General features: G+C 35.8%; 1 protein-coding gene across 3 annotated transcripts in view; it reads left to right on the top strand.

The window, feature by feature from the left end:
* The window catches only part of slc10a7.S (solute carrier family 10 member 7 S homeolog), a 110,965-nt gene that overhangs the window by 37,544 nt on the left and 56,316 nt on the right, over positions 1–17,105 (top strand). For all 3 annotated transcript variants that reach the window (XR_005963494.1, NM_001087260.1, XM_018233873.2), the window contains 1 exon segment: positions 5,602–5,640. Coding sequence is in view for 2 of the 3 variants with exons in the window: in NM_001087260.1 (NP_001080729.1) it covers positions 5,602–5,640 (39 nt within the window). In the remaining variant the exon portion in view is untranslated.

Raw genomic sequence — 17,105 nt, forward strand, 5'->3', positions numbered from 1 at the left:
GACCTGAAAGCAGATGAAGCTCACAATACACTCTCTATTAATAGACATACTGTATCAGAAGAGGTAATGCTACCACAGCAGTGCAATGCAGATACATTATTAAGCCTCCAAATACAAGAGATCTGAAAGCCGCAATTACACAAATAAAAATGATTCTGACTGAAAAACATGATCCTGATATAAAATATCAGATGTGTTACGTTGCCCTAATTTCTTAAAGGAGAAGGAAAGGAAAAAAACAATACCTTTCTCCTTTAATTGTACTCCTCCAGACCTCCTGAAACGCTATTCTAAAAATGCTCATATGTCAGTCAAATCTTGTAAAATCGATGTCCTTGTTCGCATATATAGCCATGCAGGCGCCATATTAGTAAGGTTGCGACGGCTACTTCCTTCTTCTTAACGCCCCCCAAAAAAAACAGTTTACCTCGGAGTGCGACGCCCCAAGGACACGCGCACCACAAATAAATTATGCCTATGCGCATGAAGGCTGCCTCTGGCAGCCGAGCGGAAGATGGCCGTGAAAAGAGTGACGTCACCCGAGTCACACAATGCAGTCTAAGGAGAGCGTCGCTGCTTACACATCACACCAGGGAGGAAAATTTGCAAACTCTCAGTAAGTTCTATGCGCAAAAGACTTTTGTTAGAAGGCTATTTAAGTATACCATTTCCTTCTCCTTTAAGACATTGGCTTTCTCTTGTTTACACCTAATTATACAGGAATGGGAGTGCAATGTAGAATGTTTTAGGTAAAGGAAAGTAAGCTTTAATAGCAAAATATGCATATGTGGTCAATCAGGAAATTAGGCTTTTCATTAAAAATCTTTTTTTCAGAGCTGCAGTGGCTGCATCTGTTTGTATTTTATTGCATCTTACAGTTACAAATGCGCTTTTTATCCACTTCTTAGCTCTATCTTTGTCCATCATTCTTAGCCTGGGTTTTTTGTATGCATTTAAACAGTCTTTTTAAAAGCCCTGGAGTATTCCAGCTGGACTGGCTTGCTGGTCGAAGCAGTATTCTGTTCTCACAAAAGAATTGCTGGGAGACAGAGTTTGAACTTTATGTAAAACCCGAGCTTGTAGAAGACTTCCTTTATTAACTGTCATCACCCTGATAATATATGTTCAAATAAATGTTGTATAATAACTAAATTTGAGATTAATAGGCCCCTTTAGAAAGGGCTAAGTTATTCGTGATGGAGAGTGAAAAATCGTCCAGGAGAGCGTAAGAGGCACAAATCGTCTGCTTACTTACGCTTCTCCGTGTCATTGCCATCTATCAATGTCGCCTGGCACAGTTCTCATTAAAAGCCGTCTTCAGCCTAAACAACTTAATTTTGTTAAGGAGGAGTGAAAATATATTTTATTTACAATATCTTCTCTTTCTCCAGATGTTTTTTGTCCTTATTTTAATTTCATAATCAGATCAACAAAGGGAAAGCATTTTGATTGTCCATTTATAGATAACATCCAAAAATTAATAATCCATTGATTACCGGGACCACTGAATTTATTTTTGCGCTGATTAAAACCATTTTGTTCAGCAATAGGAGGTAATATATATCCACCTCTTCTGGGTATGTATCTTAGGCTCATAAAATTTTCTGTGGTTTTCATCTACAAAAAAACACCACTTTTTGACTTGAGGCCTGCCAAGGTATCAGAAAAATATGGATTTAAGGCTAAAATATTTAAAGTAATTTATATGGTCAAATATACCTGTCCCCAATGCCCCTTACACAAGATAAGACTATCAGGGAGTCATGCACTGAATCCTCCCTTTTTGGTGGAATGCTGAATCTTTAATAAATGTTTCAGCTGAATTTTGAACTGAATCCAAATCCGATCCATAAGTGGAATACATGTGGAATATTTTTTGCAGTTTCCTTGACCATATGATGTAAAAAGTCACTTGATTTTAAGAGTTAGGATTTGGTTTGGCCAGCACTTGGATATGGCTGAATTTCAGTCCACCTAACAAAAGGCTAAAATTAATCTTCTACTCTGACTAGCTATATGTGGCCAGTAGTCGTGGTGCTTTATATTATTATTTTATTATTTGTGACTGTAAATACCTTCTATATGGATTTACAGTGGTATCTCACCTTTGCATCAACTTTAGTATTCTATATTCTGAAGGAAGCCTGTGTATTTGGTTTTGTTGTTAATTATTTAACATTCTATTCAGCAGCTATAAAGATTATAATTTAAATTATCTAGTTGCTTGGCATCCTTCTGACCATGCCAACCCGGCACTGGTTTGGATGGAAAAGAATAGAAGTCGATCTTAATAGAAAAAGAAAGCATAAACTATACGTGGTCCACGCTATACAAACTGCTTTCATAGAACAAATACATACACACATGTAGAGAGAGAGCTAGAGATAGATAGAGAGAGTGGCAGAGAGAGAGAGAGAGTGGCAGAGAGAGAGAGAGAGTGGCAGAGAGTGTGAGATTGATTGAGAGTGAGCTTGATTGAGAGTGAGCTTGATTGAGAGTGAGCTTGATTGAGAGTGAGATTGATTGAGAGTGAGAGAGAGTGATTGAGAGAGAGTGATTGAGAGTGAGAGAGAGTGATTGAGAGTGAGAGTGATTGAGAGAGAGTGATTGAGAGAGAGTGATTGAGAGAGAGTGATTGAGAGAGAGTGATTGAGAGAGAGTGATTGAGAGAGAGTGATTGAGAGAGAGTGATTGAGCGAGAGTGGGTGACAGAGAGAGAGAGGGTGACGGAGAGAGAGGGTGACGGAGAGAGAGGGTGACGGAGAGAGAGGGTGACGGAGAGAGAGGGTGACGGAGAGAGAGGGTGACGGAGAGAGAGGGTGACGGAGAGAGAGAGATTGATTGAGAGAGATTGATTGAGAGAGATTGATTGAGAGAGATTGATTGAGAGAGATTGATTGAGAGAGATTGATTGATTGATAGACAGAGAGGTAGACTGATCGATAGACACACATATTTTGTCAAACTTTATAGAATCAATTTTAAGGTGTCTGTGTGAAACATGAAGGGATGTCAAGCAATTGCTGAATGAATCCTTCTTGTTTTTAGCATCCCATAAAATCAATGCAAACTGTAGGAAAAGGCTTCCCAGTGGATCTCCTAGCCTGGCATCTGCAGCTGAGCATAAAGAGGCCACATGAGGCCCCAGGCTGCCTTTTGGCCAACTCCTGTCTACATCACACTACAAATTAATTTCAGTGGTCAGCTTCCTTTTAAGATGCAACTATATTCACGTTTTAGATTTGGATTGATTAAAGGCGGGGGGGGGGGGCACAAACCCTGCATCTAATTCTGCAACATAAAATTGAAATTGAATTTAACTGAAATAAATATCTAAATACCCCAGGTCAGTAAAGGGTTAATGTGGATCCGCCGAAATCAAAATACTACAAACAATATGATGGTAAGGCACATTATTAAAGTGCATTGTGCAGTGGTGGTACTAAGTAATCTCTAGAAATTCATGGTTTATTTAGTCCTTGCACAGGATACACTGAACACTAACCTCGGCTTGAGGCTGCCATCACCTTACAGTGTTATCTAGAAGGGAGCTTGTTGTATCATGCTGTCGTACTTCTGAATGTCAACTGTGATGTTTTATTTAGTTGTCAATGCTTATACTTCCCTTGAAACCAGTAGAGCCATATGTTAGTGTTAGCAAAGATTTTACAGTCCGTGCCCATTTTAGCCTGTGACCAGAGAATAAGAAGTCTTGTTCCATCTTTTATTGATGGGGAGTGCAGAAGAGGGAATGTAATAAAATGATCAGCGTTTGTGAATTAATTATGATCTCGAGTATGAAAACTATGATCTCCTGGGTGGTGATCTCATTATCCATTCACCATTATTGCATCCTTATTTGGATCTTGAGGCATGTTCAGCTACTGGCTTTGGACTTCATTCAGACATTCCAAAAAAAGTTTCTGGCATTCCATTTTATTGCTTAATATATGAGAATGTGCAGTCCTTTGTGGTTCATTTGCCCCTTTGTTCGTAATCACTATTACTCAGACTATGGACACTGAATAAAATAATATTTGAAAATAAAATACTTTTTGTATTTTCATCCACTACATGATAATTTTGCTGGTAAATGTAAGCCACAGACACATAACTACAAGAGTCATATTTTTTTTCTAATACTTTTATTAGAAAATACTGCCAGTTCACCTGGGCTCTCCCCCAATTCTTCCATAGTTGGCTTTAACCCAAGCCAGTCTCAAGCACACAAAGCCAAAACCACCTAGTGGTAGCCCTACCTGTCAAATAGAAGCAGAAGAAAGGCTGCGTGGGTCACATTCAACACACAATGTGGATGGGTGTTCACTGTTTTTGTATTTTTATGAGACAACTGTGAATGCTCTGTTATCATTTCTTATCATTGCCATGCTTTATCCTTTGAACATTGCGAGTGAAAAATCAATAAACGTTATGAATAAAAAAAAATGATGTATCAATTGACACTTACCCATTTTAGGAAAATATTATTATTAACATGCATTTATATAGCGCCAACGTATTTCTCAGCGCTGAGAGAAAGCTTTTATAAGTTGGGAAAGCCTAACAAGTATGTGGGTAATCGCATAAAATGTGCAAAGTTTGCTAGGGATCTAGTAAAGCTAATCAGCCAATCATGTACTGTAAGAAACAAACATTTGATTAGTTGAAATGTTATACCTACACAAACCTGCATGAATTTGATATAAACAGAGACTGTATTGCTGTGGAAATCCAGACTACTGTGTTTACTCTGCTTTTTGTCATCTGATCAACCAGACGGTAAAGGCATCCGGTAACTAGGATAAAGTTTTCAACAAGAGATGTACCCATGCGTGGCTGTTCCTTTGAACCCATCACTATGCACAAGGGTTTATTTGTATGTAGTAGCTTGTGATGACATTCTGGAATTGTATTTATGAGCCCATGATTTGTGTTTAAAGGAGAAGGAAAGGCTAAAATTAATTAAGCTTTATCAGAAATGTTTATATAAATACACCAGTAAACCCTCAATGTAATACTGCTCTGAGTCCTCTGTCATAAGAAACACAGCATTTCTTTCCTTCTATTGTGTACACATGGGCTTCTGTATCAGACTTCCTGTTTTCAGCATAAACCTTTCAGGGCTAGGGCTTGAGCATGCTCAGTTTGCTCCTCTTCCCCCCCCTCTCTGCTGTAATCTGAGCCCAGAGCTATGAGTGAGCAGGGAGAGACTCAGGCAGGAAGTGATGTCACACCAAGCTAATAGGCAGCTGCTATCCTATACAAACAGAGAGAGTTTATAGAGCTGTTTACTCGGGTACGATAAAGCATTCTGCAGAATAAATATAGTCTTATAGCTTTCACTACTGTGGCTAATCTATTGACAATAAATGCTTCGGTAGCTTTCCTTATCCTCTAATCATTATATCTTTTTAATTGTACTATATTTAAAAAAATATCCTGTATATCCTATAAAAATATGTAGCTGTGGAAAGGACTCCCAATTAGACAGCATATTATTACATTGTGTTGATGATGCTGGCTCCTGGGTATTTGTAGATTCTATGTATAAATTGCATGTCTGCAAAATGTTAAGTTATTTTCCTTTTGCTTCTTCAACAGGCTGCTGCCATTTTCAACTCTGCATTTGGAAGCTTCTTGGTAAGTTCCAACGTTATTTTTGCTAATGTAGAGAAGAATGCTATTAATGCTATTAACTAAATGATCATTCATGTTTTTACCATTCTGGCAATAAAGGTGTTAATTAGTTTACAGTCCTGTGCAGCAGAGGAGATTAACACTGCATGCTTTAATGGAATCATCAGTTGCTGTTAATGTGCACTAATGAAGACATATGTCAATTAACTGATTTTTTTGATATTTTTAAATGAGATGTATTGGATATCCATTCTGCTTTAAAGGAATAATGATCAATAATATAAAGGAAAAGAGCAGCAATCAAATATTTAACATAAATGATTAAGGATCTTCACTGAAATATCATTTGGGGATTTGTAAATAACCACACTTGTTTATGAGGATGTGTATGTTCCTGTTATACTTCCAATAACTGGCATTATTTGCTTTATGGGTTGCAATTATTCAATGTTTTCTATGGCTTCTTGCTAAAGATATAGGAATCAGCTGACAATCCTATTATGTTGTTTGCTTTCAGATAGCTACTGGTTATTTTATATCCTGGTCATTTTGTAAATATTTGTTTTTTATATGCAAGAACAAATGGCAAAATGCTGAGTATTAACTATTTGTGTATATTCTCCTCTACATTTTCTTTTCCTGACCCTCCACTCTTCCTGTCGCAGGATAATAATAGCAGTCCAACGAAAGGCAGAAGCTTGAAAGCACACTAAGGCTAGTGCTACACGTGGGTTTTTTACAAATGCCCTGGACAGTGTAATTATGCTAAAACTACACTACCATAAAAAAGAACTGTATCTGCCATATGTCGACCACATTTAGGCTTGTAAAAATGTTGAACAACAACACTGCATTTTATTGGCGTTTGCTGAAAAATGCCCTCCTTTTCATCACCATTCATTACAATGCCTAGGCAACGATAATAACCACATGTGACTGAAATGTGTTGCGGTTTAATGATTTAATGATTATTTTAGTTGAGGATAGGGATGCACCCAACCCACTATTTTGGATTCGGCCGAACCCCCAAATCCTTTGAGAAAGATGCTCCAATCTGAACCCTAATATGCATATGCAAATTAGGGGTGGGAAGGGGAAAACATTTACTTCCGACAAAAAGTCACGCGATTTCCCTCCCGCCCCTAATTTGCATTTGCAAATTAGGATTCGGGTTCGGCCGGGCAGAATGATTCGGATTTGGCCAAATCCTTCTACCCGGCCGAACCGAATCCTGTTGAAAAAAGCCGAATCCCGAACCGAATCCTGGATTCGGTGCATCCCTAGTTGAGGAGCTTTCCTGCGCATTATGGGGGATGTGAACTGCAGATTCCTCCCTTCAGGGGAAAGAAATGCACAACGAGAAAAATGCATGCACAGGCTTTTTTTGCGGTTTCTCGTGTGATTTTAGCCTCGAAAAACCGAACGTGTGGCATTAGCTAAGCCTTTTTCATTGCCTCCATTTGGAACATATTAGTAGATTAACATTTTATTAGTATTTCCCACTTTCCCCTTCTCCAATATTATGGGGCAGATTTATTAAGGGTCGAAGTTAAAATTCGAATCTCTTCTCTTAGTCCTTCACTTTGTCAAAGTATGATGCCATATCTCACCTAGTTCGGAGGAAGTTGGTCCTAATGTAGTGTTATTATCTGGCAATACAATGAATATGGGGCAGTACTAGTGTTTAGGCTGTTGATTGCTATTAGCCGCTTAACTAAAAGCAAGTTGTGAAATGACTCCTTACTTTGTGCTGCTTCTAGTTGTTTCACGTAGAGACAAACAGCACAGTTTTTCTGTAGCTTGAGGAAAGGTCGTTGTGACCCTGAAATGTTGCAGCTGTTACAGACCAGGAGCCCATGTTTACACAATAAAGTCAAACACATAAGATACACTGTAATAACACCACATTGTGGGTGAAAAGCTCAATTTATTTGTAACTATGTGATCATTAGAAAATACAATGTATATTCGTGTGAAGTGAGCTGTTACATGACCAAAATGCACTGGAGAGCTTTGCAAACTGTACTAAAGGCCCTGTCTGAGTAAAAAGTTTGCTTTTTGTAGAATATACCTTTTGTAGTAATTCTAAGGCAGTAATGCCCAACAGCGAATTCTTTACTCAGTTGAAGCCCTTATGCTAGTTGTTTACAAAAAATGGTGTAAATTTTTATTATTTATTGTACAGCACTAATATCTTGAATTGTTATTGCAAATCCTGTTTGAATAGTGTGTCCACGTAGAAGGCCCCTTAAATTCTGCCCATGTCACTTATAGAGTTTATCAAACATAATGTAGGGACACTGATTGCTTATTCATAAATCACGATCAACCCACCAAAGAAAACTTAACCCTTTAGCTATAAATAATGGAAGTCCTAGCTATAAGGTTACCCAACATTTGTATATATAGAAACAGGATTTTCTCTAGATAATTGTAGCTAGACCGTCCCTAGCTGCATCATATCTTTTGCCGTTTGCTTTAAGCACATTCCCCCATATGTAATACAAGGCACAACATTTCCAAAGGTGCAGTAACACATAGCAGCCAATCAGATAATTGCTTTTCAGCAGGTGAATGGCAAATGCTTCCTGGTAATTGGCTGCTATAAATGACTATACCTGTAACAAACATTGCCCCTTTTATTACATAACCCCATTTGAGTCCAGGCCACACAGTGCACCATTTCTTTATTTACCAATATGCCTTGGCACATCAAGACCTAATGCAAGTGCAGTTCAGCAGAGAATCCCACTTGGATAGATATTTCAGACCTCTAGTGACAGCAGGGACAAATAAATGACTCCTCTGTTTGCATTCGTAGATTGTCTTGGAAATGTAAACACGGATGTGCTCTGAACGTGACATTTTAAACTATTTCAGGCAATTTACTAGGTATACTTTTCTGTTATCCAGAATGCTCGGGGCTTTCAGGATAATGGATCTGCATACCTTTAGTCTACTAGAAAATCATGTAAACATTAAGGGTCTGATTCACTAAGGGTCGAATATCGAGGGTTAATTAAACCTCGATATTCGACTGGGAATTGAAATCCTTCAACTTCGAATATCGAAGTCGAAGGATTTAGCGCAAATAGTGCGATCGTACGATCGAAGGATTATTCCTTCGATCGAACGATTAAATCCTTCGAATCGAACGATTCCAAGGATTTAAATCCAACGATCGAAGGAATATCCTTCGATCAAAAAAAGTTAGCCAAGCCTATGGGGACCTTCCCCATAGGCTAACATTGACTTCGGTAGCTTTTAGATGGCGAACTAGGGGGTCGAAGTTCTTTTTAAAGAGACAGTACTTCGACTATCGAATGGTCGAATAGTCGAACGATTTTTAGTTCGAATTCTTCGATTAGAAGTCGTAGTCGAAGTAGCCCATTCGATGGTCGAAGTAGTCCAAAAAAAACTTCGAAATTCAAAGTTTTTTACCTTCGAATCCTTCACTCGAAGTTAGTGAATCGGCCCCTAAATAAACCCAATAGGCTGGTTTTGCTTCCAATAAGGATTAATTATATCTGAGTTGGGATCAAGTACAAGCTACTGCTTTATTATTACAGAGAAAAGGGAAATCATTTTTTAAAATGTAGATTTATTTGAATAAAATGGAGTCTATGGGAGAAGACCTTTCCGTAATTCTGAGCTTTCTGGATAATGGGTTTCCCGATAAATACGCGTCATGTACCTGTATTTGTTTGCCTTTTTATTCTGTTGCTCCCCAAGCATTCATGTAAAACTGGTTTCGAGGGCCAGTGACCAGCAGACACACCAGCAGACAGAGCGGCAAGATTATAAAAGAGCTCAGGCAAAGTTTCATAGCTCTCTGTTCACTTGTATAGGAATTTTTTTTTATGTGTATTAGTAGGAGGGTGAATTCAGTTTTGCCCCTTAATAAATGTGCCTGAACAGAGCCATACCATTTCCTTTTGGCAATAGCGATGAGCTGTCTTTGTAACCTTGATATTCCTCTTGATCGATCTGTGAGTGGCCTGCATTATAGAACCATTTGTTATTACATTTTTATTTATGTTACCCCTTTTTACGATTAATAATTTTTTTTCCTCATTTCTTATTACTGAACTACCTAGTTTGCAAAAAAAAAATTTACTTCCAAGTAGAACTTCCAAATCTATACTAAAAAAATTTAGGTCATAAATGTTTCATTTCCCATTTTCAGACTGGAACAGCTAAAAAATATGTATGGGATCAATGGATATTGTACTAATTGTATGTTCTTAAAACAAAATAATAAAAAAACTAATAAATAACAATAAAATATGAGCATATTGTACTTTTGAGTGTTTTCATTTGTCAATAAGAGTTAAAGCGGTTGTATTGTTCACTTTGTCCAATGTACAGTATCTTCCAAAGAAAACAAAATTAACGAAGGTGAGAAATATTAGGATATTTATTAAAATCCACAAAGGTAAATTTAAAGGGATACTGTCATGGGAAACAAGTCACATGACTTGGGGCAGCTGGGAAATTGACAATATGTCTAGCCCCATGTCAGATTTCAAAATTGAATATAAAAAAATCTGTTTGCTCTTTTGAGAAATGGATTTCAGTGCTGAATTCTGCTGGAGCAGCACTATTGACTGATTCATTTTGAAAAAATTTTTTTTTCCCCATAACAGTATCCCTTTAAAGAGGACAGAACGCCGCCGCAACATTTCTTAAAATACAACAAACTATAATTGTAATTTGGTGCATTTTTACTCTGGTTTGCAATTTTGACATTTTCTTTTTTTGTCTGAATATTTTAGTTAATGGTAGTTAATCACTACTTCCTTTACTTTTTATTTATGTTTTTTCTATTCAGTTAATTTTTTAATTAACCATATTTGCCATTATGTTTATATATGGCTCGATTACTTGCTTATGGGCACGGATAACTTTTATTTTATATTTGTCTAATTCTATATGAAATCCATAATAAAAGAGATTATTAATACATAGCTAGCAAGCAGAAATTAACTGGTTCACCTAGATTTAATCAGCACACCGTTGTGCATATAACGCTTCATTATCAGACAATTCCTGTCCCCAATTAAACTGTGTAGCCTTCAATAAGCAATTTTTACAGAAAACATTGTTTTAAACTCGGTAGGTAATAATAAATTATAGCTGAATTCAATTAGCATAAATTTCAGGCCAACAGAATAACAGAGAATAGTGCCACCGAGGATTTCCCTATGTTAAGGCACTAATGTCATTATCTCCTCCTTTCATTAAACAGGCCTCTTTACAATAATTGTAGAGCTTAATAAGTGATTTGATATTTTTTCCCTTGATGAGGGTTTAATAAAATCTGAAAGCATTTTCGTAATTCAGCATGGCTACTTATCAAAGAATTGATAGCAGATTCATGCAAATCTCCTTGTGACTGTGCTGTGGGAAGGCCTATTCTATGTGCCACAATACAGCTCTATTATTGCAGTTGTAATTACAGTTCATGCCTGTTGGGACTTTGCCCTACTATCTAGCAGTACACGTTTGCACAGGAAAATTTTTGGGTAGACATATGTTCAATTCCAAAATTATCTGTAATAATAAAGTGGATGTTGAATAGCGACTTGTTTAATAGTATGGTGGCTTTTAATGGTTTTTTTGAGTTTCCTGGCGCTGCCTTCCAACACCATAATAAAGTTCATTTTGACAAATTTTGATGCCACATTTCTTTTAGAAAGGGGCCTTCTTGCTTAAGTCTTATGACTTAATGTATCTATGTGTTTGGGCCAAAAAGTAAACACAAAGGCCCATTTATCAAAAGTAGAATTTTAGAGGTTTTTAAAACCACTATTGAACTAATTTTCTCTTATAAACCACAAATGCCATGAAACTTCTTAAAAGATCCGAATATAAAAAGGTATGAATGAAATAAAATGCTGAATGATGCGCCAAAACATCCGAATACCTTGAATACCTTTTAAAATTTGAGTTTTTTCAAACATTTTGGGGCAGATTTTTCAAACTGTGAATTTAGAACTCACCACAATAAAACTCACTTTCTATCCATTCCTATGGGATTGTTAAAATCGTATTTATCGAATGGTGAACTCTATTGATAAATGAGAATATAAAATAGGTTAGTTTTTCTGTGGTGAGTTCTAAACTCACATTTTGCCCCTTACTGAAGGAAAATAAAATGACAACCTCTAAAATTCTGAATCTATTAAAAACTGTCCAATTGGATCGGCAGGATCAGCGCAGCTCCCATTTAATTCTATAGGACTTAGACAGCTTTAACTTGGCTTAGTTTAGTATGCTTTTTTGTGTTTTTGCACTTAATAAAACTAGAATGTTTTGAGTTTTAGAGGAAACCTTCCACAAATATATAGAGAAAAAAATACTAGAAGATAACTGAAAAAACTAGAAAAATGATTTTTACTAAATCTGCCCCATAATGTTATATTTTGCCCATTTTAGAAAAAATCTACGGTCTTTGGCATAAATTTGGCTGGCAAAATTACTATTGATGGGGAGTGTGCATGGCTTGTCAAAAGACCAATGAGAACAAGACAAAGCCTTCAGAACCAGGGGGCAAACACAAAATAATAATAATGTAGCTCAAATATTTTTCATAAAAAAAAAAGTTTATTCAAAAGTTAGATGAAAAAACATACATATAGACAACCTATCTAGGTTGCTCTTGGAAACTTTTTCATCATTTAATTGGGAACTCACTATACACAGTAGAAACATGGGGGTTATAGACAAATTGTGTTTTGAAATACAGCTGCAGCCATTCATATTTTGTTAATTTTTGTAGGAGTTTTACTTGTTCAACATCCAGCCTTACAGGCTCCTTTATGTTGATATGTTGGGATCTATTTTAAATTTTGTAATTCATGATATTGTCATTGTGGTTGAAGGTTTTTTTATTTTTTTTAATTATGGAAAATGTTTACCTAATGAGAATTTTTTTTACCATTCGTCCTTTAAGGAACTAGGAAATAACATTTATGACATCCTGGAATGAAAAACATTTGTTCAGTAAATATGGCGTTACATTGCCTCCAAAGAATGTGAAATGTAAAGTAAATACTGTATATCAAACAAAACAAACAAAATATCACATTTCATGATTTTAAAGATTCCATTCATTTGCAAAGCCACAATAATAAACAGTTGTATTCTGCCTTATCTGTAATATAGGCTAGAGGAATTGGTGTGAAACATGTGACTGTCCCACTGCTGTAGAACTATACTGCAGGGGTTAATATTCTTTTATTTCCTGACCAGGGCTTGTTCTAAATTCAAACTCATTAGTCAGGGTGTCCATTTTCCTTACCATTCTGTGACACAAATTCAATTACTGGAAACACCAGCAAATTCCAAATCTAATTTTTGAAGACTGAACCAAATTTTCACATTTTTCCCTCGCTTTTAGTTTTTCAACCACGTCCAATTACGATAGATTATTTTTCCCCAAAGGACTGAATTATTACTGTAATGCAGTTGATGAAATGTTACTTTGCTAGTTAATTAATATTTATTAAGATGTAATTGTTCTTACAGTGGTTCACCTTTTGTTTGTTTCTTTTGGGATTATTGTTAAAGTAACATTAATTTTAAGGTGGTAATGTAGTGAAACGTCTATTTTAATTCCACTCCAATTCAAACAGCAATAACCTTTTGAGCTTCATTGTGAGCCTTAGCATCATCTAAATTAGCTTGAGAGATGTCTTTTTGTTGGTTTTTCCATGGAGCTGCTGGGATTCTGAACCCATCTGTGTGTATTTCATGTACATATTGACTATTGCAGCCTGAAGTTTCTGTACTTAACCTTTTATAGATCAGTAATATTTAATCTAGATCTCATTACAAAGCAGCAGTTCTGTCTAATGTGCCACCAAACCACCCCATTGGGGTATTTTCTTAAATATTTATCTTTTTATATGAGTTATGTGAAGTAGGGAAGTTGCTGTGCAAACATTGTAAAATTCTATTTTCTATGTTTATTTTGATTGGAACCTCTTCAGCAGGCCAAAAAGGCATTTGCCCTACAAATGACGCACTTATATTTTTTAATTGCACAACATTGAAGGTGCAGATTTACGAAAGAGTGAGATTAGAGAAGAACTTAGTCACTTTCTATTTATTCCTGTGAGGTTTTTAGAAGTGTATTTATAAAATAGTGAACTTTACCTTTCACTCACTGATAAATATGCTTCTAAAAATCCTGTAAGAATGAATAGAAAGTGGGTGAGTTTTCTTTTTTCACCCTTTATAAATCTGCCCTTGAGTGTTTGAGTTTAGTGAAGCAAGAATGATAAATTAAAGTCAATTCTAAATTAAAATCAACAATACTTGCATGGCTTGTTTTTTTTACATAACGTTAAGAGCAAAGTAAACAAAAAAACAAAAACAAAAAAACATTTGGCATCAGGTAAATAGAAGCTGCATTCAACTATGGTTGTGTTTGCTCAACCTGAAGTAACAAAGGGATACGTTTCCTGCTTAAAAGCAGCACTGCCATCTAGCTTTAACCAAGGAAATTCTCGCTCTGGTACTTTCTCACTTAAGGGTTTTTTTGTCAAAAAAACGAATTTATCTCATTATTTTCTGAAAAATAATCAGACCATATCTGCGCGGGTTATTTCCCCTTATTTATTGATACACTGTCCCAAAAATTTCAAGTTCAGGAAAAAACTAGAAAAAAATGTGAAAATTGTACGAAAATTTAAAGCCCGAAACCCACTAAATCTTAAGATTATTGCACGAAACCCAGCTCAGATCAGGATATCTTCAGAACTTCTCCCATTGACTTATATTCAACCTCAGCAAGTCTGAGATGCTGGATTTTCAGATTCAAACTTTTTCAATCCTTGTGGGATAATAAATATCAAAAAAATTCGGGGTTTTTTTTCACTAAAAATCAGAATTTTATAGTTAAAAAAACACAAATTTTCCGAGTTTTTGGCATTCAGACTTTAATAAATTACCCCCTACAGGTGTGTTTGTATTTTTAATATACAAAATCAGTGCCGTAATTTTGTGATATTGAATTAAAGCATTGAGTTTGATCCCAAACTGGACAAAAAGGTGTCTAAATACTATCTACATTTTTTTTTTTTGTAAAGCGATATTCTGTGCCATGGTCCCTTAATGAGCCTATGGCAACTTTATACTGTGTCTATAGATAACTTTTAGTAGACCAGAATATATATATTGTCAATTATAACCAACAAGCTCTTTCCCAAACCCATACAATTAACACTGCATATGGCATTTGATTCTAGAGAAAAGATAAAAAGGCCTGCACGATTTAGGTATTGCGCCTCGGAATAACAATTATCTTTCAATAATGATCAAAATATATCTGCAAATAGACCCATGTCACAGACGTGAGTGCAAAATAATGATGCGCCCTTGCATAATTTCCAGAATATACGTTTTAGATGGGCAGTATGCAGATGAAAGGAGTTTTGGTTCATAACTGTACACTTCATAGCTGACTGAAGCAGGTGTTAGAAATGCAGATGAACTGTGTTGACTAAAGACTGTACAAATTTGAAGTGAAAATGCCAGTGGTCTGCATAGAGTGCTCGGCACATGTGAAGTTCCACTTGGATAAATTATTTATGTCATTGTGCAAGCGACATTAATGGCCAGGGAAATGGTGCCTTTTGCATTTCTGCATCCCTTCCTATATTGGACTATATAACCATGCTGCCTAGCATAAGCTTAATATTCTACTGATGACACTGGTCCTGGAGTAAGTTTCCAACTGTCAGTTATTGGTTATAAAGTTTATACTTGATATCATATGTCATTGTGCACATTCATATTGCACAAGGCAAACAGCATTGACTATAAGTCCTTCCTAAAATGCTATCTATCTATCTATCTATCTATCTATCTATCGTATATATCAAAGTTTTTAAGTGCCTGCACTCCAATGCAAAAATTACGGGGAGCACGGTAAACATTTTTTTGCATATAATCCTGTATTGTTTTCAGATGACCCCATCTAAAAACAAATGCTGTGTAAGGCTCAAATGTGTTGTTATTGCTAAATTTTATTACTCCTATTTCAATTTTGGAGCTCTCCTATTCATTTTCCAGTCTCTTATTCAAATCAGTGCATGGTTGCTAGGGTGATTTGCAGAGTTAAATTAAAGGTGAACAACCTGTTTTTGAAAACTTTTTTGGAGAAATGTTCCCGGTGTACACTTATATTGTTTAACTAACTCAGAGCAGCTCTCAGGTCAATTTTTGTGTGAATTTTATGATTTATACACGCACACGCAATCCTTCTTCCATGCAATGAAAACTAAACCCTTAAAAGTCTTTATCATAATTCTCTATGACAATGTTTTGATTATGGCTCCAGACCTAGTTGTCCCCAGAGCCTTTCTTTGTCTAATTCAGACACAGAGTTCAATATGTAATCACTTTACTTTTGCTTTCCCCATAGATTTTATAAAGGTGTTATTGATTCACTTGGTGTTGTCTAGCAAAGGTTTTTCTTGTCTTAGGAGGCCAGTTATATTTTGTTGTCCCCAAAAAGTAGTAAGAAATGTGTATGGTGTTGGTGTGTCTGGTATTATTTGGGTCATGACTAGCTCAATGGGTTTTAATGGGACTCTCCATAGCAGAGACATCTCCATAAGTATGCTCATAGCTGTACACAGAAAACCATAAATCTATGCCAGTTGATGTGTTCCCCCTGTATTAGGCACAATTGTACAAAACAATGTCATAACATATTGGGTATTTACATGTAGTCTTTTTTTTTAATCTGTCACTTCTGTGTATTATATTATGAGTGCCTTTAATGCTCCTAGTGGGTTAATGAAATTAATAGTGTAACTAAGCATTAGCTGCTCTGATAATAGGACTATGGGGCAGATTTATTGAGATTTGAAAATTCAAATTCTTGAATTTTTTTCTTGGTCAAAACTTACAAATTCGAATTTTAAATCACCAAATCAAATTTGAATATGAATGTGAGATGTATCACACTTCGACCTTGGAAACAGTTATAATATTCAGTTTGAATATGTGCCACCTAAAACCTGCTGAGTTCATGTACAAGTCCATTGAACTTTTCGAAGATGTTAATTGCCTTCTTGACATTTGAGGTTTTTTTCAGAGACATTCAATTCAATTTGCATTCGATCGAATATTAGACAATTATGTTTTTCACACACAACCTCCCATTCGAGTTGTGAGTACATTCTAATTTATTAGAGTTAAAAAAAAATTCACATAACTTCGAAATTTGACCTTTGATAAATATGCCCCCAAAAGTTTATTTATTTATTTATTTTGTTTTTTTTTTTCTCCATTCATAGATTGGTATTACATATAGGTTTGACACTTGGTTGGTAAGAATGAAACCTGATAGCAATGTCATTGATGGAAAAGATAGGAAATACATGGGCATTTTTTTTTTTTAAAAATTGTTTTTTCTTTCATACATGTCCATATTAATTGTAGGAGTAGTTATT

The sequence above is a fragment of the Xenopus laevis genome, chromosome 1S (genome assembly GCF_017654675.1).
Source record: "Xenopus laevis strain J_2021 chromosome 1S, Xenopus_laevis_v10.1, whole genome shotgun sequence".
Taxonomy (NCBI): domain Eukaryota; kingdom Metazoa; phylum Chordata; class Amphibia; order Anura; family Pipidae; genus Xenopus; species Xenopus laevis.